The following is a 22,330-nucleotide window of genomic DNA, read 5'->3' on the forward strand; positions in this document are numbered from 1 at the left end:
ATCTTTATTAGCTTTTATTCGTATGCTCTGCATCTCTGCCACATGACTTATCTTATGAAACGTATAGCCTAATATTACGTTTAGCCACGTAGAAATATCTGACATTGTGCGGAATTTAGTTTTTGTTCAATATCAGTTAGGTTACCAGTGGTTTAAATTGTCAATTTGACCACGGAATTTGACATTGTTTAAATGTCTACATGGTCTCTGTTTATTTGTCTGTGTATTTGTCTTCTGCCACAGTTGTCACTCGTGTTGCACGCTGTTGACTTAAACAGTAAAAACCAAAACCACAATACCAGAGCGAGACCGCTGCGGCCGTCTCACCAAACCTTGCGCACCGCAGTCCCACAGTGGAATTCCATTGACTGGCGAGAGCCCGAGTCCTCAGGCCACACCCTCCTTAGACGGACGCTGCTCCGATTGGTTAATCCCTCAAGAGCTCTTCGTTGTCGCCTAATCTCATTGGTTAATATTTGCCTATGCAAAACCACCCTAGAGGGCTACATTCCAACACTGCCCACTGCCAGTAAAAGCCTGCCTCACTGTCGGGACGTTCATTCATAGCGTACACATCCTAACTTAATCCCTCTCAAAAACGGAGACAATTAAACCAGGGTGTTTTCGGTACAGCGAGGTGGTCGTGTAAACAAATATATAACCTCGACAGAAAGAAGATACGAAGATATTTTTTGAGACAGCGATTCGAAGAGCGCCCGAGTTGCCGCACCTGGTAGTTTTGCTATATCTTTTGCCTACCACTTTAAAGTTGTTGAATTTCGGGGCTTGGCTTCTATATCACGGATCACAGAATGTGGACATCACACACCAGGCTATAACGGGCTGTAATTGACTCCAGTGCACAGCCCCAATCACGCGCCAGACTAGCGCACGCGGATACCTCCTCTGCTTGATTTCAACTGACGCTCTATGCGTCTCGGGAGAAGTTGAACGAAAGCGGACATTCTAACTATATCAGTAATTCGCAGAGGTAAATTACTATACTGCGGTGGACAAATGGTCTTTCTCTGGGACTCCAAATACGGTACGACTCTTTGATTCCGTTGTTGGCTTGTTTAATTAATGTTTCATTTCTGTGCATGAATGACTTGCTTGTTTTTACGCATCACGGAGAACCGTTCAGTTGACATCCGATGAACTTCTCCTTTCTGCTCAGCCGTCACTCGCCGCACCAGTAGGCTATGGCCGTAGCCTATTTGACCAACCATTACTCAACGCAGAAGTGACAGTTGGCTTTATTTCCTCCTGAAATTACGTTTCCGTGATGTACCTCACACAACGCACGCAAATACTGGGTTATGCATGAGCAAAGTATTCGCTTGAACCATTTCTCATAAACTTCACTCACCATGTAGCCTACCACAGTAAACCCAATACTTCTGTTGGGGTTCAGTAAGTCTCGTGGCACACTGTGAGTGTGTGTTTGGAGACGAGGCAGCGGCGGTTTTTAAACCCCCGTTTGTTCCAAACCGCTAGCATGTGGCATCGATTGTGGTTGGCTGAGTGACAGTCAGACCGACAGCGCGCGCCGGGGCCCTGTCAGAAAGCAGCGCCGTGTGGTTTTAACGGGGACGTTTCACGTGCTTCCAGGTCTTCGGGTTTGGCTCGGTTCACTGTTATATTATATTTATTTTTTTAACTTTGTTTTCAAGTAGTTCTGGCGACCACGTTTACAGTCGTGCAAAATAACTGACTTCCAATACCGAAACACAACTTAATAAACAGACATTGTACATCTGATTATATTAGCGTTATTATACTTTAAATAAGCCTACGGTATTTATCTGACGTCTTTAAAATTCCATTGGCAATTATCTAATTTTATGAACATTTGGGCAAAGATCATGATATAATTTTACTTCATTTTAAGACAGAAATACATTGAGAAAAAAATGAAACATTGTCTTGGCTGTTTACCTGTAAATGAGAAGAATGTGTACCCAACTTTGTACAAATGGCATTCAAGAGTGTGTGACTGCATCTTCAGTATCTCCTCACCCACCACATTGTGTCCCTCAGACCATCCCCCCGGTCGGCGCTTCACTCCCCCATCCACTACCCTCTCCTCTGGGAAGGTGAGCGAGGGCTTGCCCCTGGGGGCCCAGGACAGCAGTGGCGCTGCCCTGGTGAGCAAGCTGCGCATGGCGGACAGGGGCATGGTGGAGGTGCTGTCAGACCACCCGGGAGAGCTGGTGAGGACGGACAGCCCCAACTTCCTGTGCTCGATCCTGCCCACTCACTGGCGCTGCAACAAGACTCTGCCCATTGCCTTCAAGGTAAGCCTGCATGTGTGTGTGTGTGTGTGTGAGGGGGGGGGGGGAGGGGGGATGTAGAGAACGTGTTGGGGGTATTTAGGTGCCCTGGTTTTATTTGTAGGCATTGAGGGAATTCTTTTTTGGACTGTCTGGCTGATGTCAGTGAGCTGAGAGGTCAGTCTTCAGACGTATGTGTGGGTGTAGGTGTGTTACACTTTTTGGTCACTAAAAGATGGAAGCAAAAGTCAGGTATACATGAAAAAAATTCAGATGTAAATGGGGTGCCTGCCCAAAATAACGTCAAATCTGTCACTGTTGTCACACCAGTGTCATTTCTAGTGTCAATGAATTAGATAAATTATATTTCATTATAATTTCTATAGTTTTCAAAATGGGTAATCGTCACAAATGACAAATAGTTGATTTTGGTTGCTCTAGGAATTAATTGTAATTTTAGGGAGGGGTGGCTTTCAAGCACTTTGCGACAACATTTTTTATGAGCTATTAGAAAAAAATATGCTTTTAGAAAAAAATAACATATTAGATTGATTGAATTTTCCCCATTATGCACAACGCTGTGGCCGGATGTCATTGCCATTAAGTTCTAATGGAGGATGTTTTCCACAGTGTTTTGGTCTGTTGTCAGCTTGGTAGGAGAGCTTCATAATTGTTTCCTTATTATTGTTTGTTCTGCAAGATCATTTTCATGGTCCACTGCTAGCCATCTCTCTTATGTCTGCGTCTGTGTGTGTGTGTGTGTGTGTGGGGGGGGGGTTGTGTGTGTGTGTGTGGGGGGGGGGGTTGTGTGTGTGTGTGTGTGCTTTCCTCCCCCTCTTTCTCATGTCTGACTTCCGTACTTCCCCTAGCTGCCCAGAGAATGTAAACTAAAAAAAGATTGCCAAAACCCGTATTTTCCAACCTCATGCACATATTAGAATGTGTGTGTACGTGTGCGTGTGATTGAGGGCTTTTGCAGACTTTTTTCTATAAAAACTGAAGGGAACAGTTTGCGGTATCTCCACTGTAAATTTGCACGTTGATGCTTTGGTATGATTACAGTTCATATGAAAATGACCCTCCTTGCTTCTATTTGCTTTGGGTGTGGAGCCGAGGTAGAGAGGCACCATCAGTCCTCCACCCTCGCTAGCTGCCTCACACACCACAGGCTCACAGGGCTCTGCTTTGGTGCCGGGATCTTTAGTCAAATACTTTCCTTATGAAGTACATTCTGTGTTTTGCCTTGGGGAAAAAAGTTCTTCTATTCAGAATTCTATTTGTTGTTTGTTTTATATTTTTCCAAAGTAGCTAAATCTCTCTCTCTCACACTGTCTCTCTCTCTCTCTCTCTCTCTCTCTCTCTCTCTCTCTCTCTCTCTCTCTCTCTCTCTCTCTCTCTCTCTCTCTCTCTCTCTCTCTCTCTCTCTCTCTGGCGATGACCATTCTAGGTGGTTGCCCTGGGAGACATCCCAGATGGTACCTTGGTTACGGTGATGGCAGGCAACGATGAGAACTACTCAGCTGAGCTCCGCAACGCTACCGCCGCCATCAAGAACCAGGTGGCCCGCTTCAACGACCTGCGCTTCGTGGGCCGCAGTGGACGAGGTACACACGCACACACTCCCACACACACACTCCCACACACACCCAACCGCCCCCCCCGCCCCCCCCCCCGCCTGTCTGTCTGTCTCTCTCCCACTCTCTATTTCTTTATGTTGCTTTCGCTCTTCCTCTGTCTTTCTATCAGTCTCTCACCTTCTGTCCCCCCCCCCCTCTCTCTCTCTCTCTCTGTCTCTCTGTCCGCCGCCCCCCCCCACCTCTCTTTATCTTATGAACGCCCACACACATACCTTCACATCTGACTCATCGGTGTAATGTCTCTGGAGCCTCTGTTCTTTAGCTGCTGTGTCGCATCAGTCAGTTTGTACCAAGGACAAACTCTTCTTGAGAACAACAACAATCAGATATCACCATGAGGGGGGGGGGGGGGGGGGGGGTTAACAGCAGAATCAGCCCTCTGGTCATCAGAGGTCCAATTTAAAGGCTGAATTTGAACTTTGTCAAGAACTTTGTTGGTTGAAATAACATGTATCTCCCACGTGACTCGGCCGTCGAAACCTCTCTGTCTCATCACTCTTTCTCTCCCTCTTTCTTCTCTTACCATTCCTGTCCAGTCCCTTCCTTCTCCCTTTCTGTCTAACGGACACGACAGACTGTTGCCTCCAAATCAGATGCAGGCAAATGCCAGGCTCTTATCTATTTAAAACATTGGCTTCTGTGTACATTAGTTACTCTTCAAACAGTTTTTTCTGTGTGTCTTCTTCTCTCTCTGTATCTCTCTTTCATTCAGCTTATTGTACTATTAGGTCAACAGTCTGGCACATAGCTTAGTGGAAGTTTACACCCCCTTTGACACACATACTGTACATGAAGACACACACGCATGCCAACATCCACACACATGATTGTGGTGAGCCTGGGTGTTTTTACGGTGGTGTTGTGGTCAGAATGTTGGGAGACAGATTCGCCTGTTAGGTGTGGATGGCGTAGTGGATTGGAGAAGTAACGTGTGTGGTGTAACTAGACGGAATGATGCCTGCCTGTGTGTGTGTGTGTGTGTGTGTGTGTGTGCATGCAGTTCTCTCTTATTCACGCGTAGTTCCTCCTTTCCTCTGGGCCTTACCTCTCTCTTACACAATGTCCGTCACACACACAAACAAAACTGCAGTCCCCGGTGCTTCGGGGAAACACACACACACAGGCAGTTTTATTCAGAATGTCGATAAGATAGCTGTGATTGGCCAATGCAGATAGGAACCACTGTGATGAACAGACTACCCCTGTGCAACAAGTCAACAAGTCTGGACCTGCAACGCACACACACACTCACACACATACTTACGCCAAGATTAAAGGGGCTTTCACACATACGTAAGGTGTGTATGTGTGCGTGTGTGAGTAACCAGACAAAAGCAGCCTGCTGTTGATAGGGGCGATTACAGCGAGATAGACCCTGAGTAAACAGTCTTCTCTGTACTGTAAGCCCTGGAGAAATGTAAGCAGAGGAAAAGCCTCCACTCTCTCACACACACACACACACACACCAAGACAACACGTGGATACACACTCATACACCCATATATAGTCACTCGTTCACACCCTCGCCCATACATTCACACACACGATTGCAATACTCACATACACTCACCGACACACGCACCCAGACACATACGCACCATGTACATTCACCTCCACCCACACCCTGTCTTACAGGCACAGACATACGCAGACAAGCAGTGATGGTGTCTGATCAGACAGACAGATTGACAACCCCTCGGGCCGCAAAGACCACAGCAACTCTCTCCCTTCTCTCTCTCTCGCTCACTCTTTTGCGCCACATGTATCCCTCGATCAGCCCCTCTCCGTGACGTCCTTGCCGATCCAACGCAGCAGGATGTTTGCAACCGCTTTCTCCGTCTCTTCTTTCCTTTCTCTCTCCGTCTTTCTCTCTCTCGCCCTTCCTCACTTTCTGGGTTCTCAGTGAGTCATTGTGAATCACTAAACTGGCCAAGGACACGAGCGTAGACACTCCCTCTATCCACCCCATACCTCTATCTATCTATCCATCCATCCCTCCATTCATTTGTGCAGAATTGCACATTTTTGTCGACGTTCACATCTATAGAGCATGACTTACTCTCTCTCTCTCTCGCACACACACAAACACACACACACACACACACACACTACAGCTTTGTACCAGGGGATGTCCCTTAAGCAGTCTGCCTCTCAGACTTCATGTCTCTCTAACAGATACTAAAACTGCATATTCATGGCAACTTCTGTGTGTGTGTGGTGTGCGTGCGTGCGTGCGTGCAAGAGAGAGAGAGTGTGTGTGTGTCTGTACACATCTCTCAGTATTGAGCGACGAACCCAAACCCTATAATGACATATGAAGCTTTGTCGTGGTACAGGAACCAAACCGAGTTTAGATCCCTCGCATGTGCTCTCACAGAAACATTACCACCTGGTCTTCTCCAAGTGTGTGTGGCCACAGACTTCCCAGTGGTCAGCAGGTGGTGTGTGTGTGTGTGTGTGTGCTGTAACAGACGCCCAGCTCTAGGTTGGCGTTAGCTTGTCTGTGTGTGGTAACTCTATTCCAGCCTTGGCACAGCCTCTGCCTGCCCCCCCTGGGTGCCCGTACCTCCATGGTGGCCAACAAGTGTGTGTGTGTGTGGGAGGGGGGTGTCTGTGTGTGTGTGTGTGTGCGTGTGTGTGTGTGTGTGTGGTTTTGTACTGGACAATACACCCAAGCTTGGCGTTGAGTGATGGACAGTTGCAGGGAGAATATAGGAAATCCCCCTTCTCCTCTTTCCACACACACACACACACACACGCACACACACACACACACACACACGTACACATGACATACGCTGTTCAAATGAAAAAGCATACATACATACACATCCATCAATAGATACATACATAGGTGGATCATATATACGTCCATAAACACACACATACACACGCTTACACAATACATACACACAAACGTACACACGCACCCGCACACACAAGACAGACAGTCGGCCTTGTGCTCTCAACGCCAGACTCACTGACTGGATTAGTCACGCGGCGGCTATACCAGCCAATCCCTCTCTCTCTCTCTCTCTCTCTCTCTCTCTCTCTCTCTCTCTCTCTCTCCCTCTCTCTCTCTCTCTCTCTCTCTCTCTCTCACACACACACATACACACACACACATGGCCATAAACACATTCACATTTGCCCGCGCGAGCACGTCTGCGCTTGCACACGCGTGTCCACTCGCGCTCTGCATGCGCGTTTACGTGTGTGTTTACGTGCGTGTTTACATGTGTGTTTACGAGGAGTAAATAGGCGTGGGGCCATGGGGTCTAGCTCTCACTGTGATATCTCTCTGGCCCGGGGTTATTCCTGTCTGAGGCTGTGCTAATGTACGGAGCAGACACAGGCCATCTGAGGAGAGAGAGAGGGAGGGAGAGAGAGAGAGAAGGAGGGAGGGAGGGAGGGAGGGAGGGAGGGAGGGAGGGAGGGAGGGAGGGAGGGAGGGAGGGAGGGAGGGAGGGAGGGAGGGAGGGAGGGAGGGAGGGAGGGAGGGAGGGAGGGAGGGAGGGAGGGAGGGAGGGAGGGAGGGAGGGAGGGAGGGAGGGAGGGAAACTAAACATAGATGGGGACGTGTAGATAGAGGATATGGTGTCTAGCTGTGCAGCCTGCAGACTTTTTTTTACAATGGAAAAGGCCAGACTTTAAGGTACTGTAGTGGGAAACAATGTGTATTTTACGTGTGACCCCGCAAGAAAGGACAGGACCGCCGAAAGTGCGCGGTCCGCGTGAAACGGCCGCGGCCAACATGGCGTCCGTGAACCGTGAGGCGAGGGTGCTGGTGTGTACGGCAGGCCCACCCAACAAGTGACGACCTCGTTTTCTTTTCTTTCTCTCTGCCGTTCTCTTGGTCCCCCCCCCCCCATCCCCTCCTCCTCCACCAGGGAAGAGCTTCACTCTGACCATCACGGTGTTCACCAACCCCCCCCAGGTGGCCACCTACCAGAGGGCCATCAAGATCACCGTGGATGGGCCCCGCGAGCCACGACGTGAGTACCTCCTTCATCCTCCTCCTCCTTCGTCATCCTCCTCCTCTTCCTCCTCCTTCATCATCCTCCTCATCCTCCTCCTTCATTATCCTTCTCCATCTCATCCTCCTCCTTCACCATCCTCCTTCATCTCTTCCTCCTCCTTCATCATCCTCCTCCTTCACCATCCTCCTCCATCTCTTCCCCCTCTTTCATCATCCTCCTCCTTCACCATCTTCCTCCATCTCTTCCCCCTCCTTCATCATCCTCCTCTTTCACCATCCTCCTCCATCTCTTCCCCCTCCTTCATCATCCTCCTCCTTCACCATCCTCCTCCATCTCTTCCCCCTCCTTCATCATCCTCCTCCTTCACCATCCTCCTCCATCTCTTCCTCCTCCTTCATCATCCTCCTCATCCTCCTCCACCTCATCCTCCTCCACCTCTTCCTCCTCCACCTCTTCCTCCTCATCCTCCTCCTCCACCACCATCATCACCATCACTGACATCCCCGCTGTCCTCGGTGCCTCCATCCTAGCGATCCTCGTTAGCATTCGGAATCGTCTTCATCACACGTAGCCATCGACATTCAGTGTTAGGACAACAATGGGTCTGACAGCCAGGGGCGGAGTAGGGGCGGCGTTGGAGGGTTAGCGGATGGTTGGGTTTCTATTTGGGGGTCTGGCAGGAAGATGGAGTGACGCGGCGGGACTCTCTAGCTCAGTGTCTGCGTCTGGCCCTCACAGCCGTTAACATTCTGACTCCCCGTTGGTCTGTTATTCCGGTTTGGGAATCTGATGTTGGGCGCCGTGAGACTCTGTCAACGGTCTGGCTGGCTCAGAGTCTGTGTGTGTGTGTGTGTGTGTCTGTATGTGTGTGTGTGTGTGTGTGTGTGCGTGCGTGTGTGGCTGGCTGGCTGGCCAGATTCTAGGTTCTGGCGTGTGCTTCAAAGGGCTGAGACACAGGCTCTAGTTACAGCACCACTTCCTCCCAACGCGCCAGCTCTGTGCTTGTGTGTGTGTGTGTGTGTGTGTGTGCGCACGCGTGCATGTCTGGGTGGGCGGATGAAGATGAGTGATGGTTTTTCACAGCTGAGGCAAGCTGGCTGTACTCACTCACTCTTGCTGGCTGTCCTTTTTGTCTCTCTCTCCCTCTCCCTCTCTCTCTCTCTCTCTCTCTCTCTCTCTCTCTCTCTCTCTCTCTCTCTCTCTCTCTCTCTCTCTCTCTCTCTCTCTCCCTCTCTCTCTCTCTCTCTCTCTCCCCCTCTCTCTCTCTCTCTCTCTCTCTCTCTCTGACACTGCATCCCTCCATCCCGTCTCCCCTCCCCATCTCCTCACCCTTCACAGCACACTGACCGGCCTCTTTTCATCCCTCTCTACATGTCTGTCTGTAAAATGGGCTCAACGAATCAAGATTTATTCGATTCGCTTTGACAAAACGTGTAAAGGGCCTCTTGCCTTTGACAGTCTGTGGTGTTCCACAGCATGGATGTAGACAGATAGGGGATTGACGGAAATTGGGATTCTAGAAGTTGTCATCGTGGACCACTGGTAGAACCTCATCTGCTCCCGGGTGTGTGCGAACGAATCCCCTTTTGTGTGCGAGTGCGTGCGATGCTGTCTCTCTAACTCCGTGTCGTCTCTGTGTGTGTGTGTGTGTGTGTTGTAGGCCACAGGCAGAAGCTCGATGACGTAAAGCCAGGCGCGCTGGCCTTCTCTGAGCGCCTGAGCGAGCTGGAGCAGCTAAGGCGGAACACCATGAGGGTCACGCCCCCTCACCATCACCACGCCCCTACGCCAAACACCCGGCCAGCCCTCCACCCCGCCCCTTTCACCAGCCCCTCCCACTCACAGATTCCAGGTGGGTCCATCTACCTCCTTAGGCCTCACGCGCATGGCGCAAGCGTAGACGTTTTGGACGGTCTGAAGGCTGTGTGTGTGTGTGTGTGTGTGTGTGTAGGGGGTCTGTCTTTCTGACGTACCTGTGCTTCCTCTTCTGTGGTTTTGCCCCAGCCCATTGTGGTTGACGGTTAAGTCCTGGACTCTCATTCTCTGACATCCAAACGCGGTTTTCTGTTTCGCTTCTCCACATCTGCGGTTGAGATGGAATTAGCTTGCGAGGTGTGTGCGCACGTGTGCGTATCAACGAGCGTGCGTGCACGCAGAAGTGTGTGCGATCGCGCCGGCGTCAGTCTGTGCATGTGTAAGTCTGTGCATGTGTCAGTGACTAACCAGCAGAAGGAAGGAAGTAGGGAATCTTTGGGTACAAATACTAAGGCTTACCACAGCGGCCCGGGTTTGATTCCAGCCCAGGCCATTTGCTGCATGTCATTGTATATATCTCTCTCTCTTTCTCTCACTTTATCTCTCCTGTCCGTCTATTTTTTCCCATAATGTCACGATCATTAATAAAGCAGAAATGCCTACAGATCAAAAATTGAAGTAAAAGATGCAGCCACAGAGAGGAGGAGGAAGTGAGAGTTAGCTGACAGGAAGTTGAGCTGTGTGAAAAGTCCTCTATGCCAAACCAAAACATACACCTTCTCACGCAACGGTTGGCTGTTACCATGAAAGATACACATTCGTCAAAACAACTGTTGACCAATCGCTTATGTCACAATGGCTATCCTGACTAGAAAGTGTTGTAAAGGTATCACGAGGATGGTTAAAAAATTGAGGAATTTAAAAGAATGTACACATACGGTAGGTGCAGTGGATTGTAGGGAGGTAATAAACAGCCATACAGAGATGAAGAAGAAGGGGGGGATGTGGATAAAACCAGAGAAAGATGAATGGATGGATGGATGGATGGAGAAGCGAGGAGGGAGAGGGGCAAGTCCTGACGCTTCCTGTCTTGTGGGTTGTTCTGATACTGAGGCCAGAAATAGCATTGGGATGGTTGCCAGCGGAAACCGTTATTAAGTCATTCAAGACTTCTCTTTTCCCCCTCCCTTTCTCCACTCCTCCCTCCTTCTTTCTTTGCCCTCTCTCTTTTTTACCCGCTCTTCACCTCCATCTCTGTCTCCCTCTCTTTCCAGTTTTGTGAAAATCCTTGGCAGCTGGAACCATAGTGTGTGTGTGTGTCTGTTCAGCCTGTATGACTCTCGTGCCAGTGTTAGTTGGCATGCCGTCTTTGAGGGCTCTGTGCTCAAGCTGTGTGTGTTGATGTGTGTGCATGTGTGTGTGTGTGTGTGTGTGTTTTCCCTCTGCTCATTAGACACGGTACCCTCATTCAAACTATTCAAAACAACATACTCCAGATTAGTTGTAGAGTATCTCCCAGCTCTGTGTCCGTGCGAGTGTGTGTCTGTTTGCATGTGTGTGGGAATGCAGTAAAAATGAATGAGCCGCAGCCCCAGCAGCAGCACCGGATGCAGAGGGCCGCCTCCAGCCACCCACCCAGCCATGTGTGACTCCTGCCCCAGATCAGAGCTCCAGAGCCTGGGGACGGAGCCAGGAAAGGAGGGGGCTTCAGGGGGCCTTGGCACAGGGCCTAGGGCCCAGTGCGCAGCACTTTGGGGAGTTGGCTGCACTTAAAAAGGCCACTGACGTCTTGGCTGCTGTGTGCAATTTGCTTCCTCTCTCTGTCTGCGAGGCTGTAGGAGCCACACACAGACACACACGCACACACACACACACCTACACACAACCTTTTGTCTGCAAGTATGCGGGTGATCACTGCCGTTTATTAGACCACAGGGAGAAAGACTGGCTGCCTTAGAGAGAACACACTCACACACACACATACACACATGCATACACACACGCACAAACACACTCAGTGAGGCCCTCCTCCCCAGCTTGTCCACCCCCGCACCAAGTTAATCACTTCCTCTTCTCTCTCCTTCATCCCCGACCATCTCTCCCTCCATCTTTCTACTATGCATTCCCCCCTTTTCCCATCTCGGCCCCTTTCTTTTGTCTTCCCTTTCTCCCTTCCCCTTTGTCCCTCTCTCTCCCTCCTCCCTTGTTCTCTGCCAGGTGTGTGGAGCGAGGGAGCAGGTGTCGATAGTTTTATACACCCATGTCTAAAACGTTCACACACTCCCTCTCCAGTTACACAGGGAGATCTCATACGTTTCATGTTTTACCTGTTCAGCAGATGCCTGACAAGAACAAATATAGACCCTGAGGCGTGTGTGTGACTGTGTGTGTGTGTGTGTGTGTGTGTGGCCCTCTCCGGGTGTGTACAGAGCTGGTGAAGGGGGGTTGGGTTTGTGTGTGTGCGTGTGTGAAGGTGTGACCCTCTGGTCTCTGTGCTGTGTTAGACTCCAGGCAGATGCAGACCTCCCCTTCCTGGTCCTATGAGCCGTCCTATCCCTACCTGGGCCAGATGACCACGCCCACCATCCACTCCAGCACGCCCATCTCGCCCAGCCGCTCGTCTCTGGGTGACTTGCCCAGCCGCCTGTCAGGTAACACACACACACACCACACATACACACACACACGCACCCACGTACCCCACACACCGGATCTTTCTCTCTGACCCCTGTTTTCTGTGTCTTTCACACACACACACACACACACACACACAGAGAAAAACACTCCTTGTTTTGGTCTCGATCTCCTTATTCTTCTCTTCCCCCTTGCAGGCCCTGACCTCACCGCGTTCGGTGACCCCAGGATGACCCTGGATCGCCCCTTCTCCTCCCTGCCCTCGCTCCCAGACGGACGCTTCTCCGACCCGCGCATGCACTATCCCCCCACCGCCGCCTTCACCTACACCCCCACCCCCGTCTCCAACAGCACCCTGGGCCTCTCCATGGCCACCGCCATGGCGTCCACCCCCACCGGCCGCTACCACACCTACCTCCCACCGCCCTACCCGTCAAACACCCCTCAGGGCCAAGGTGGACCCTTCCAGACCAGCTCCTCTCCCTATCACCTGTATTACAGCAATGCGGCCGGGTCATACCACTTCTCCATGATGGCGGGGGGAGGCGGAGATCGCTCGCCTCCAAGGATCCTTCCACCTTGCACCAACGCATCCACGGGCTCCGCCCTCCTGCACCCGTCTCTGCCCAATCAGAATGATGGTGTGGGCGTGGAGGCAGAGGGAAGTCACAGTAGTTCACCCACCAATATGGTGGCAGAGGCAGTGTGGCGGCCATATTGAAAGTGGCTCACAGGCGGAATGATGATGGACAGGCCTGCTGGTCAATGAGAGGGGAAAGGTTACTCGTACCGGAGGTTTCCTATTGGACAAATCAAGGATAATTGTTTAGGCGGGAACCAATTACAGGGTGCCATTTTATACTGATAAGCATGAAGCATTGAACAGGACTGAATTCAGCCGCGCTTGTTTTTCTAAAGGGGTTCTTAGCCATTCTTATGATTGTTGTGGATGTACCGTCTTGGCTCATGCGTACAGGTGTGCCACGGTCCTCCTTCAACCCTACTCGGTTTCCCACGTGAGACAAGCACTGTCCACACACGGTTAGTGACTGCTGTCACATGTGGCTCTCTGGACACATGGACATGTATGCACTGATCCTACATCAGCTGGTTAGCTGGATTACCGTGGTTGGAGAGAGGGAAAGATACAGGTTCAACTGTTCCCGGGTCAGAGTTGAAGGTCATTAAAGGCTCTTTCTTGGTCCAGAGGTGCAGAGCTGTCACCCACACACAGTCAGTGGGTCACAGGCCGTTCATTGAATGATTCCTTAATTTATTTATTTCACAATGTCTTTATGGTTCTCCGTATCTCATGTCGGTTGTGTGCGTGCGCCAGCGCGCGCATGCGTGTGCGGATGTGTCTTCAGAGGAAGTCGAGAGGATGCACAAGACTCATGAATCACCTCCACGTGTACATAACATTCGACTGTAAATGACACTGTTGATGTCTAGTGAGGTCATCAACGGCCACCCACAGGGATTTGTAAGATGTAAAGTAGCGTCATATACACCTTTTCTCACGTTTCATTTTGTTTCACTTGACGAATATAAATATTGTTGTGAAGAAGGAACCCGAATGTGTATGTTGTCATTGTATCCTCGCTCTTCCTCAATTGCACACACTAACACTCACAGCCGTACGCTATTCTTGACCCAGGAAGAATTTACACGAGCAAACAGACAAGCCCCAGCATGTCCTCATTGCCAGTCTGCAGTCCCAGACGTACACACGCACACTGATAGGTACAAAAGGCTTTATAACCCTGAATACACACAGATAAGGGTGTGTGTCATTCAATCACGCAGATAGACACATTCACGCGCGCGCAGGGCTAAATAAAGGTGGACCTGTCCAGACAGACGGCACACAGAGTGCGGCTGTGAGGACCGTGCTATAATCCTTCTCCAGGACTCCGGCCAAAGCTCATAAAACCAAATATTCTCCAGGAAAGTCGAGCAGCGGGATCTAAGCTGAACTGACGCGGGGTCACACTGGCCCACGGCAGACATCTCACCTCGGAGTCAGACACAAGTCTGTAAAACTTTGGAGAAATCTCAATGTGACATTTTTGAACGTTTGTGTGTGCAAGGGAGGGAGGGAGGGAGGGAGGGAGGGAGGGAGGGAGGGAGGGAGGGAGGGAGGGAGGGAGGGAGGGAGGGAGGGAGGGAGGGAGGGAGGGAGGGAGGAGGGAGGGAGGGAGGGAGGGAGGGAGGGAGGGAGGGAGGGAGGGAGGGAGGGAGGGAGGGAGGGAGGGAGGGAGGGAGGGAGGGAGAGGGGGGGGGGATAAAATGACTGGAATTAACTAATTTGGCCTATTTATTTCATAAAATGCGTTTGCGATCATTAAGAATGTTATTACAGTCAACATACCCACAGCGTTAAATCAATTAGACAGGCCTGACAAGTATATAGAACGTTGCAAACACTGCCCTCCAGTGGCAAAGGCTGACGATATCTTTTTTTTTAAGGCCTACTATGTTTTCAGTATTTGGGAGAGGCAAGAAAAACGGTGTCCATATTCAAGGCCTAAAACACGATTAGCAACTAACCTTGGAAAGTTCTTGGCACGTCAAATCCAGCTGTCTTTCCGCTGAAAATATAAAAAGAGCATAGAATAGAATCGATTAACAAACTGGCCAACACGTTGGATTTCATCGATGGACAGTTTTATCGTCAGTTGAGTAGGCTACGGTTTAGTTTTGAACGTGATTGATCACCTACCATAATGATAAACGCGGGGAAATTACCATTGGCATGAATTAGCATATGTTCTATAAATCATGTTGACAAGAGAGAGATGGAGGGGAAGGGTGATATAACGCGGGGAGAAGTCATGCTTCTGAAGTCAAATTTATTGTCCGAAAACAAATCAATATTAAAACCCATTAGAATGTAGATTGACAAAATACAGCAAGGAATAAGCATATGATATAAATAAATAAAAACTCTAGTTAATCATTCTATAGCTAGATCGTAATTTGATATATTTGGGCCTAAGCTTGCAGACCCACAGTAATTCACGTAAAACGGTGGGTCTTAAACCCTCGTCCTCGGGGCCCACTGTCCTGCAGATTTTATGTTTCCTTGCTCTTAATGACTGGTCGTTATTAGGCTTTGGCAGAGCATAACACGACCCATTTATTTGAATCAAGTTTGTAGGAGCCGGGATATGTCTCAAACATAGGCCTACAGAACAGTGGGCCCTGAGGAGCAGCGTTTAAGACCACCTACCCTGCAAGTGATTATGTCTATCAACAGATGGCGCCATATTGCCAGACTTGCTCTTCCCTGGCTGCCCTTTCGACGCAGTGACGTACCAGGCACGTCACGCGCGAAATTTGTAATGTGAGGGAAAAAGAAACACACAACAGGGTCCTAGCAAGTTAACCAATACGGAATATTTAGTCATCGGATTTACCTTTACTGCTTCTTATATATATTTTGGACTAAACTACCATGAACATGTCTAAGGCTGGTTATTCCCCCAGCTTCAAACGACCAGCTGAAATCCTTCGAATGCGGAGGAAGAGAGCCCGCAGCGAGGGTGTCAGCACTGGCGGCCGAGGTTCAGTCTCCAGCCCCGGTCAGGGAGCCTCCGGAGTGCGGCCGTTCTCACCCGGTCCCCTGTTCAGTGGTCAGGCAGGCTCTGGGGCTGGAGTGAAGCGGAGAAATCCCTTTGCCAGTATCGAGAACACGTACAACAGCCCAAAGAAGAGACTGGTCATTTACAACGACGAAGATGCAGGCTCCTTGGGCAAGTCGCTAGACTCGGCAGTGGAGGGGGAAACTTCAACAAAGGCCGAGGCTACTGCATTTGGAGGCAGTCTGCCTTTTAGCGAACGACTGATACTGGCAGAGAAACGAGAACAAGACGTGTCAGTTAAGGTATGAGTCCATCCACCTCGCGCTGAGCTAGCAGTCTTTGTTTTTAGTCTCTATCTCGTCATTATTTCAAGTTCTCTCACAGTATGTTGTTGCAGCCAGCGAAGACAAACTTGCCACTAAGTGTCGATGTGTTCCAGTGAGACGTAATTACGCTAACGTCTGTCTGGTCCTCTGTCCCGTCTCCTTCAGAAGCAACCTTCACTTTCAGAAGACGACTCTCTGTTTGAGGAAGATGAGGACATGTTCCTAGAGGAGAGAACGCCCATATTAAAAGTGTGTAGCTCTTTCACCTTCATGTTCCGTTGTGTCCATCACATACGTGTCCATTTCCCAACGAATATCCAATGTCAGCCTTCCTCCTTTACCTCCTTCATTACTTATTATTTGATGTGATAAATGAATATTGAGGAACTTGTAGGCACCCACCTGTCATAATAAGATTTCTTCAAGGAGTGAAGGAGGGCACATTTGTTTTTACAATTGGATCATGTGTGGGATTAGGGTACTGTTTGGTGGCCATGCGAAATACAACTGTGGATATACCGCAAGGAAATAGAACTCCAATGTAAACGAAAGCATCTGGTTCCCAGAGTCCCCAGGCTGGTGTGGGAAGCTCAATAGCGCCCCCCGTGTGTGTGGAGTACCCCGCCGACTGGAGCCTGAAAACACGCCTCCTCTTCACCTCCCCTCTCCCCTTCTCCTGGGCGGAGCAGCCCAAGGCCCAAGAGGAGGCTCAGGGCCTTAGCCAGCATTGCAGGGCAGAGTACAGCGCCCTGCCTCAGAGCATACAGGTAACCTCCGACCCCCCACGCCCTCCCAGGAACCACGTGCGTCGTCGCGTAGTCTGTCCGTACGTCAGAGTGCAGCCCCTCACCTCGCCCTGCTGTTTTGCCCCAGGACCCGCGGTCGTGTGCGGAGCTACGCAGTGGCTTCCAGCAGTGTCTGCAGTACTGGCAGCACCCCTCCCTGCCCTGGATGTCCCTGTTCCCCCGCATGGGAGCCGAGAGGAGCTTCATGGGGAAGAACAGCCCCTGGGCCCAGGATCCGGCCCTGCAGCAGTGTCTGATGAGCGACTGGTGAGAGGAGATGGAGGGAGGGCGTTCATCGTCTTGAAAGGATGTACTTGGGGTTGTCAAGTCGTGGGGGGTGGGTGGGTGGGTGGGTGGGGGGGGATTTTCCAGATTGTACGTTGTGATCGTACGTGCGTCATTTATCAGTCTTTTCTATTTGTGAGGTCGTCTGACGAGGTAGGGAACGTTCTGGATGGGAGCTGGATGACACATTTCCCTGTGTAACTAGGGGCGTTTTTCTTCTCCATCTCTCTTCTCTGTATGCCGTGTCTTTAACCCACCCTCCACTACACACACACACACACACACTCTCCATCACTTCCTGACTCCTCTCCGTCTCCGGTCCCTCTTCCTCCCCCCTCCCTCCCAGGTCGGTGAGTCTGTCCTCTCTCTACAGCCTGCTGAAGGCCAGACTGTGTCCCTACTTCTACCTGTGCTCCTACCAGTTCACCGCTCTGTTCAGGGCCGCCAGCCTGGGCGGCTCCAGCAGCATCTCCGCCCTCCTCTCCCCCACCACCAGGGGCCTGCGAGAGGCCATGAAGGCAGAGGGTGAGTGACCCCCACCCACCCCCCTTGCACTAACACGGCCATGGTTATCAGTGCTTATGGTTATCAGTGCTCATGGTTATCTGTGCTCAGTGTTTCCCACAGATTAGAAAGCTATTTGTGGCGGGTGTTTCATGTCAGGGGGGGGGGGGGGGGGGGGGATTCTGCATATGCAGGTAGCAACTCTAGTGCTAAATAACTATTTAACTGGTCGGCTCCATGACGCCAGGTAAGTAGCTAGCGCCTGAGACTTCTCACCAAAAGAACGAAGGGGAACCTTCGATTAAGACATTCGTTCGTAGGTACCCAGCGAAAAGTAGCCCCAACTTTCCTAGACCTTTAGCTACGGCACTAATGCTGAAGGCTCGTTGATATAGCTGTCGGTCTTACGAGAACGGCGTAGGTAATCATCGTTGCTAACGTGTGCTGACGTTGTGACTGTGTGCGTACGTGAGAAAGACGCGTAAGTGACAGAGAGACAGAGGGAGAGCAGGGAAAGGAAATGCAGCTGAACGAATACGCTGCGTGTTTTAACCAAAATAGTGTTAAAAATATTTTTTTACAAAACGCAATATGTGGCGGCCGGTGTTGATTCTGTTGCGCACCGCCACAAATTAGTCTGTGTGTGGGAAACACTGGTGCTTATGGTTATCGCTCGGCCCCCTGACATTGCTGTCCTGCGGGGGTGAGACGGCTCCCCTTCCCCCTCCTTGACTGGAAAAACCTCGGCTCTCGTAGGAGAGGCCCACACTCAGTCACCGCTGTCAGACAGATGTCAGAGACGCAGACGTGTTGGCAGTGTGCGTGGAGGTGATGTGACCAGGTGTGCACCTGGCAGTGTGAGTGGAGGTGATGTGACCAGGTGTGCACCCATGTGGGCAGGTATTGAGTTCACCATGCCTCTGCTGGAGGAGAGGAGGAGGAGCAAGGAGCCGGCTGGGTCCAGCCATGTCACCCCCAGAGAACAGGAGGAGCACACAGAGTGAGTGTTACACACACACACACACACACACACAGAGTGAGTGTTACACACACACACACACAGAGTGAGTGTTACACACACACACACATACAGATGATTCAAATTGACATTACACCTGTGTCAGTGCTCATTGATAAGAAGCCCCTGAGCATGGATGTGTTCTGGTTTTGGACCCCCACCCTCTGTGTGAACACACACACACACACACACATGACTGTGCTGTAGGCTGTCAGAGGACAGTGGCAAGGAGGGGCTGGACAACGATGACGACGATGATGAAGATGATGACGGGGGATTCTCCTGGCTAACGGAGATGGGGGTGCAGGATCAAATCAAGAAACCTGACAACATCTCCATCAAACTGTATCCTACTGCACGTGTGTGTGTGTGTGTGTACCTATGTTAGAGAGTGTGTATCATACCCTGTGTGTGTGTGTGTGTGTGTGTGTGTGTGAGGTTGGCTTCTCCTTGACCCAAACCCCCCCCCCCCCAGTCGTAAAGAGCGTGACGCCGTGTGTCTGGACCACAGGCCAGAGTCAGTGGTGTGTGTGGGGGGAGCGCACACCTTCACCCTCATCAACTTCCTCATCAACTGTAAGAGCGTGGTAGCCGGGGCTGGAACCCAGGCCGGCCTTCCCCCCACCCTGCTGGCCCCCACGCCCTTCAAAGGAGCCACGCTCCGATCCCTGAAGGTGAGCGCACGCGCTGTCAGTGTGTGTACGCGTGGGTCATGTACTGCATTCACTTCCCAAACACGTACAGAAGAGGGGATTTGAACCTTTCGATATGGAGCCGAAAGCTCTCTTTATACCTCACGTCATCCTCCTCCTTTCCCAGGCACGCAGCGTGAACGTGAAGACCCAGGTGCGTTCTGGGTACCAGGATGTCTGCAGCCTGGAGGTCACAGGTCCCATCATGCCTCACTGCCTCCACGCCGTCACGCGCCTCCTCCGGCCGGCTCAGAGGGGGGGCTTCTCCACAGCCCTGTACACACACGAGCCCACCGCCGTGTTCAACACACGCACCACCACGCAGCCGGTGAGATGCAACCCACACACACACACAAACACTTAGTACGCATGCTGGGCAGGAAGCCGGTGAGATCCACACACACGTGTTCCAGCACATCCTGTACACACTCTGCAGATGATCTTAAAACACACCGTGTGCGCTGGACACACTCATGTTCCAAGGTTTAGGGACGTGCTGGTCAGCGCCCAAGCATTCCCTCCCCCCCCCTCCTCCTCCTCCCAGTGTAGTCTTGCCCCAGGGCTCAGACAGGAAGCAGCTATTCTACAGGGAAGATCAGCTTCCATGAGAGGAATGCCAAATCTCCAGCTTATTACCCCCCCCTTTCTCTCTCCATCTCTCTCTATCTCTCCCTCTCTCTCCATCCCCCTCTCTCTCTCTGTCTCTCTCTCTGTGTCTCTCACGCGCGTGTCCTCCTTTCATAAACACTGCTTTGGTGCGGCGCTATGCTGCCAAACAGATAGCAGTTCGATGGCGCGGGTGGGTGGTATGGACGCTGAGGAGAGAGTTGTCCACCCGTTCAACTGTGCGCACCGAGGCAGAATGAGCTACGTTCTCCCTAAAAAAAACAAAAACAAGGCAGGCCACTTGGACATCGCAGATAGCAGAGTGAGTAATGGAAGTGTTCCATTAACGAGTCCATACCGTTGGCGGTGCGGGGCGCCGCAGGCGAGCGAACACATTCCAGGGCGTCCGACCTCTGCTCGTCAATCTTGAATTAGAGAAGGGAGTTGACTTGCGCGGGGGTGTCCCTTCCCACCTCTCTCCCCCCCCCCCCCCCCCCCCCCCCTCCACATCCACATCCACACCGCGGGGTCAGAGACAGAGTCGGGGGGGGTCAGACCTCCCACATCTGCTCAGTGTTGAACTACACCCTTCAGGGTAGATAGAGCTCAAAGGTTGGCCAGTACCCACCGGTACCATGCTAACGCAACGTCTACGCCCCGCGGTGAAGAGAATCTGTGAAATAAGCAGGAGCCCGCGAACAATATGAACACGTGTAAGTGGCCCGACGGTTGATCGCCGGGGCGTGTTTTACAAAGAAAACTGGTGGCACATTTGTAGCATAGCAACTTCCCTACGAGCTCAACCTGGAAGAAGGAAAAAAAGCACAAGTTTGGATCTTTAGCAGTGGGTCATTTATGTGCTGCCAGAATGGCATTGCTAACGCTAATACTCACTAGCCCGATGTTTCCATCCTCCCCAGTTCACTTAGTTAAGATGCCAATGCCAGGCAAGACACGCACACCAACATGCAAAGGGAACACCACCACTGATTATTTTCCCCTCTCCAAGCACTGAGCCCTATTCCGTCGTGTCAAGTCAGTGCATTGGATGTATAGAAATACACGGGCAATCCATGTACACAAGGGAAAATACAGGTACGATCCGTATCGGATCGTCACTGACATACGCTCAGTCTCACGATAAACACTTCAGAAGAAATACACACACACACACACAATAGCCCCCCTCTCCCCCTGCCCCCCCAGGTGCAGCAGCCGGTGGAGCTGGGAGGCTGTGGGCTCCACCCCGGCACCGTGCAGCAGCTACAGGAACCCTCCGTCCTGGGGAAGACCGCCCTCCGACAGCTCCACATGAACAGCTACTCCTACTCCTGGAAGGCTTGAGGCACTGAGTCGCGTGCGCGTGTGTGTGTGTGCAAAACTGCCCCCGTTTAATTGCTCAAGAAATGAATAAAGTTTCATTTACACTGCCTGTATAAAGAGCTGCGGTCTACAGTAAACTGACGGAACTCTTTCAGTTCCCAAATAACATTCCTCTGTTTGCCGATAATGAGGTGATATGGGCTACCTATTCCTTTTATCCTGTACCCTAGAAGTTGATTTCTTGAACCTGTTGTGAGCAAGGTTTTGTTTTTAACTTTTGATGAATTGTATCTGAACTAGCCTTGGGCCTGTTGTAGAAGAATTTCTGTGACATGTATGTAAACGTGATATTTTATGGTAGGCTATTAAATGAAAGTTTGTCACATGAACATGTGTATCCCTTGTTGTTTCCTAATATATATATGTATTTTTTTTTTTACGCGTCTCAAAGGCAATATTTAGGTAAATACAAAATAAAAGGTGTGCACTGGACTACGACTACTTTTGGAATCATCATGACTACAGTGAATTTCGCTGAGTCTTCAGTGTTCTTGAGATTACGAGTTGGGGCGGTACCGTGGCAGGGGTTGTACTTGCGCCGGGGTTTGCCCCGGTCTAAAGTTTCATGGCCCGCAGAGGAGGGGAAGCTGATCTGATATGCATAGCAATATGTTAATGAAGCGCGCTTTACGGCAAGGAGACATAGATGTTAAAGTACTAGAACAGAAGGTAACGTGCACGAAGACGCAGAGCAAGAACGGCCCGTGTGGCAAACGCAAGTTTTGCCATCAATCACGGCGGGTGGAAATCAGTATATTTACTAAATTGAGCATTTATAGTTTATTTATTTGCTTCCAAATCGGTGTTGCCTTTCTAGGCTATTTTACTTCTAGGTTTTAAAATGCGCGGGGGTCATTGCCAACTAGTA

The 22,330-nt window shown here is 50.8% G+C and overlaps 2 protein-coding genes across 4 annotated transcripts; both read left to right on the top strand.

The window, feature by feature from the left end:
* The first annotated feature begins 575 nt into the window (after window positions 1-575).
* On the top strand, window positions 576-13,850 carry runx1 (RUNX family transcription factor 1). Of its 2 annotated transcripts, XM_084667858.1 has the most exons (7): window positions 576-1,045; window positions 2,041-2,297; window positions 3,721-3,877; window positions 7,801-7,905; window positions 9,551-9,742; window positions 12,150-12,296; window positions 12,477-13,850. In XM_084667858.1, exons 1-7 carry the CDS (start codon window positions 1,018-1,020, stop codon window positions 12,998-13,000), a joined length of 1,410 nt encoding a protein of 469 aa, XP_084523984.1. In that variant the 5' UTR covers window positions 576-1,017; the 3' UTR covers window positions 13,001-13,850. The 2 variants fall into 2 exon arrangements, with proteins under 2 accessions (XP_084523984.1, XP_084523986.1); XM_084667860.1 differs by lacking the exon at window positions 9,551-9,742.
* Window positions 13,851-14,771: 921 nt separating this feature from the next.
* On the top strand, window positions 14,772-21,791 carry donson (DNA replication fork stabilization factor DONSON). 2 transcript variants are annotated; one of them, XM_084667353.1, is made up of 10 exons: window positions 14,772-16,165; window positions 16,358-16,438; window positions 16,756-16,956; window positions 17,063-17,241; window positions 17,606-17,784; window positions 18,664-18,763; window positions 18,989-19,126; window positions 19,257-19,455; window positions 19,601-19,801; window positions 21,286-21,791. In XM_084667353.1, the coding sequence occupies exons 1-10, from the start codon at window positions 15,737-15,739 to the stop codon at window positions 21,421-21,423; spliced, it is 1,845 nt and encodes a 614-aa protein (XP_084523479.1). In that variant the 5' UTR covers window positions 14,772-15,736; the 3' UTR covers window positions 21,424-21,791. The 2 variants fall into 2 exon arrangements, with proteins under 2 accessions (XP_084523479.1, XP_084523478.1); XM_084667352.1 differs by having other exon boundaries at window positions 14,773-16,165; window positions 16,355-16,438.
* Window positions 21,792-22,330: the final 539 nt, after the last annotated feature.

Source organism: Hypomesus nipponensis, chromosome 12 (genome assembly GCF_054491055.1).
Source record: "Hypomesus nipponensis isolate SF chromosome 12, ASM5449105v1, whole genome shotgun sequence".
Taxonomy (NCBI): Eukaryota; Metazoa; Chordata; class Actinopteri; order Osmeriformes; family Osmeridae; genus Hypomesus; species Hypomesus nipponensis.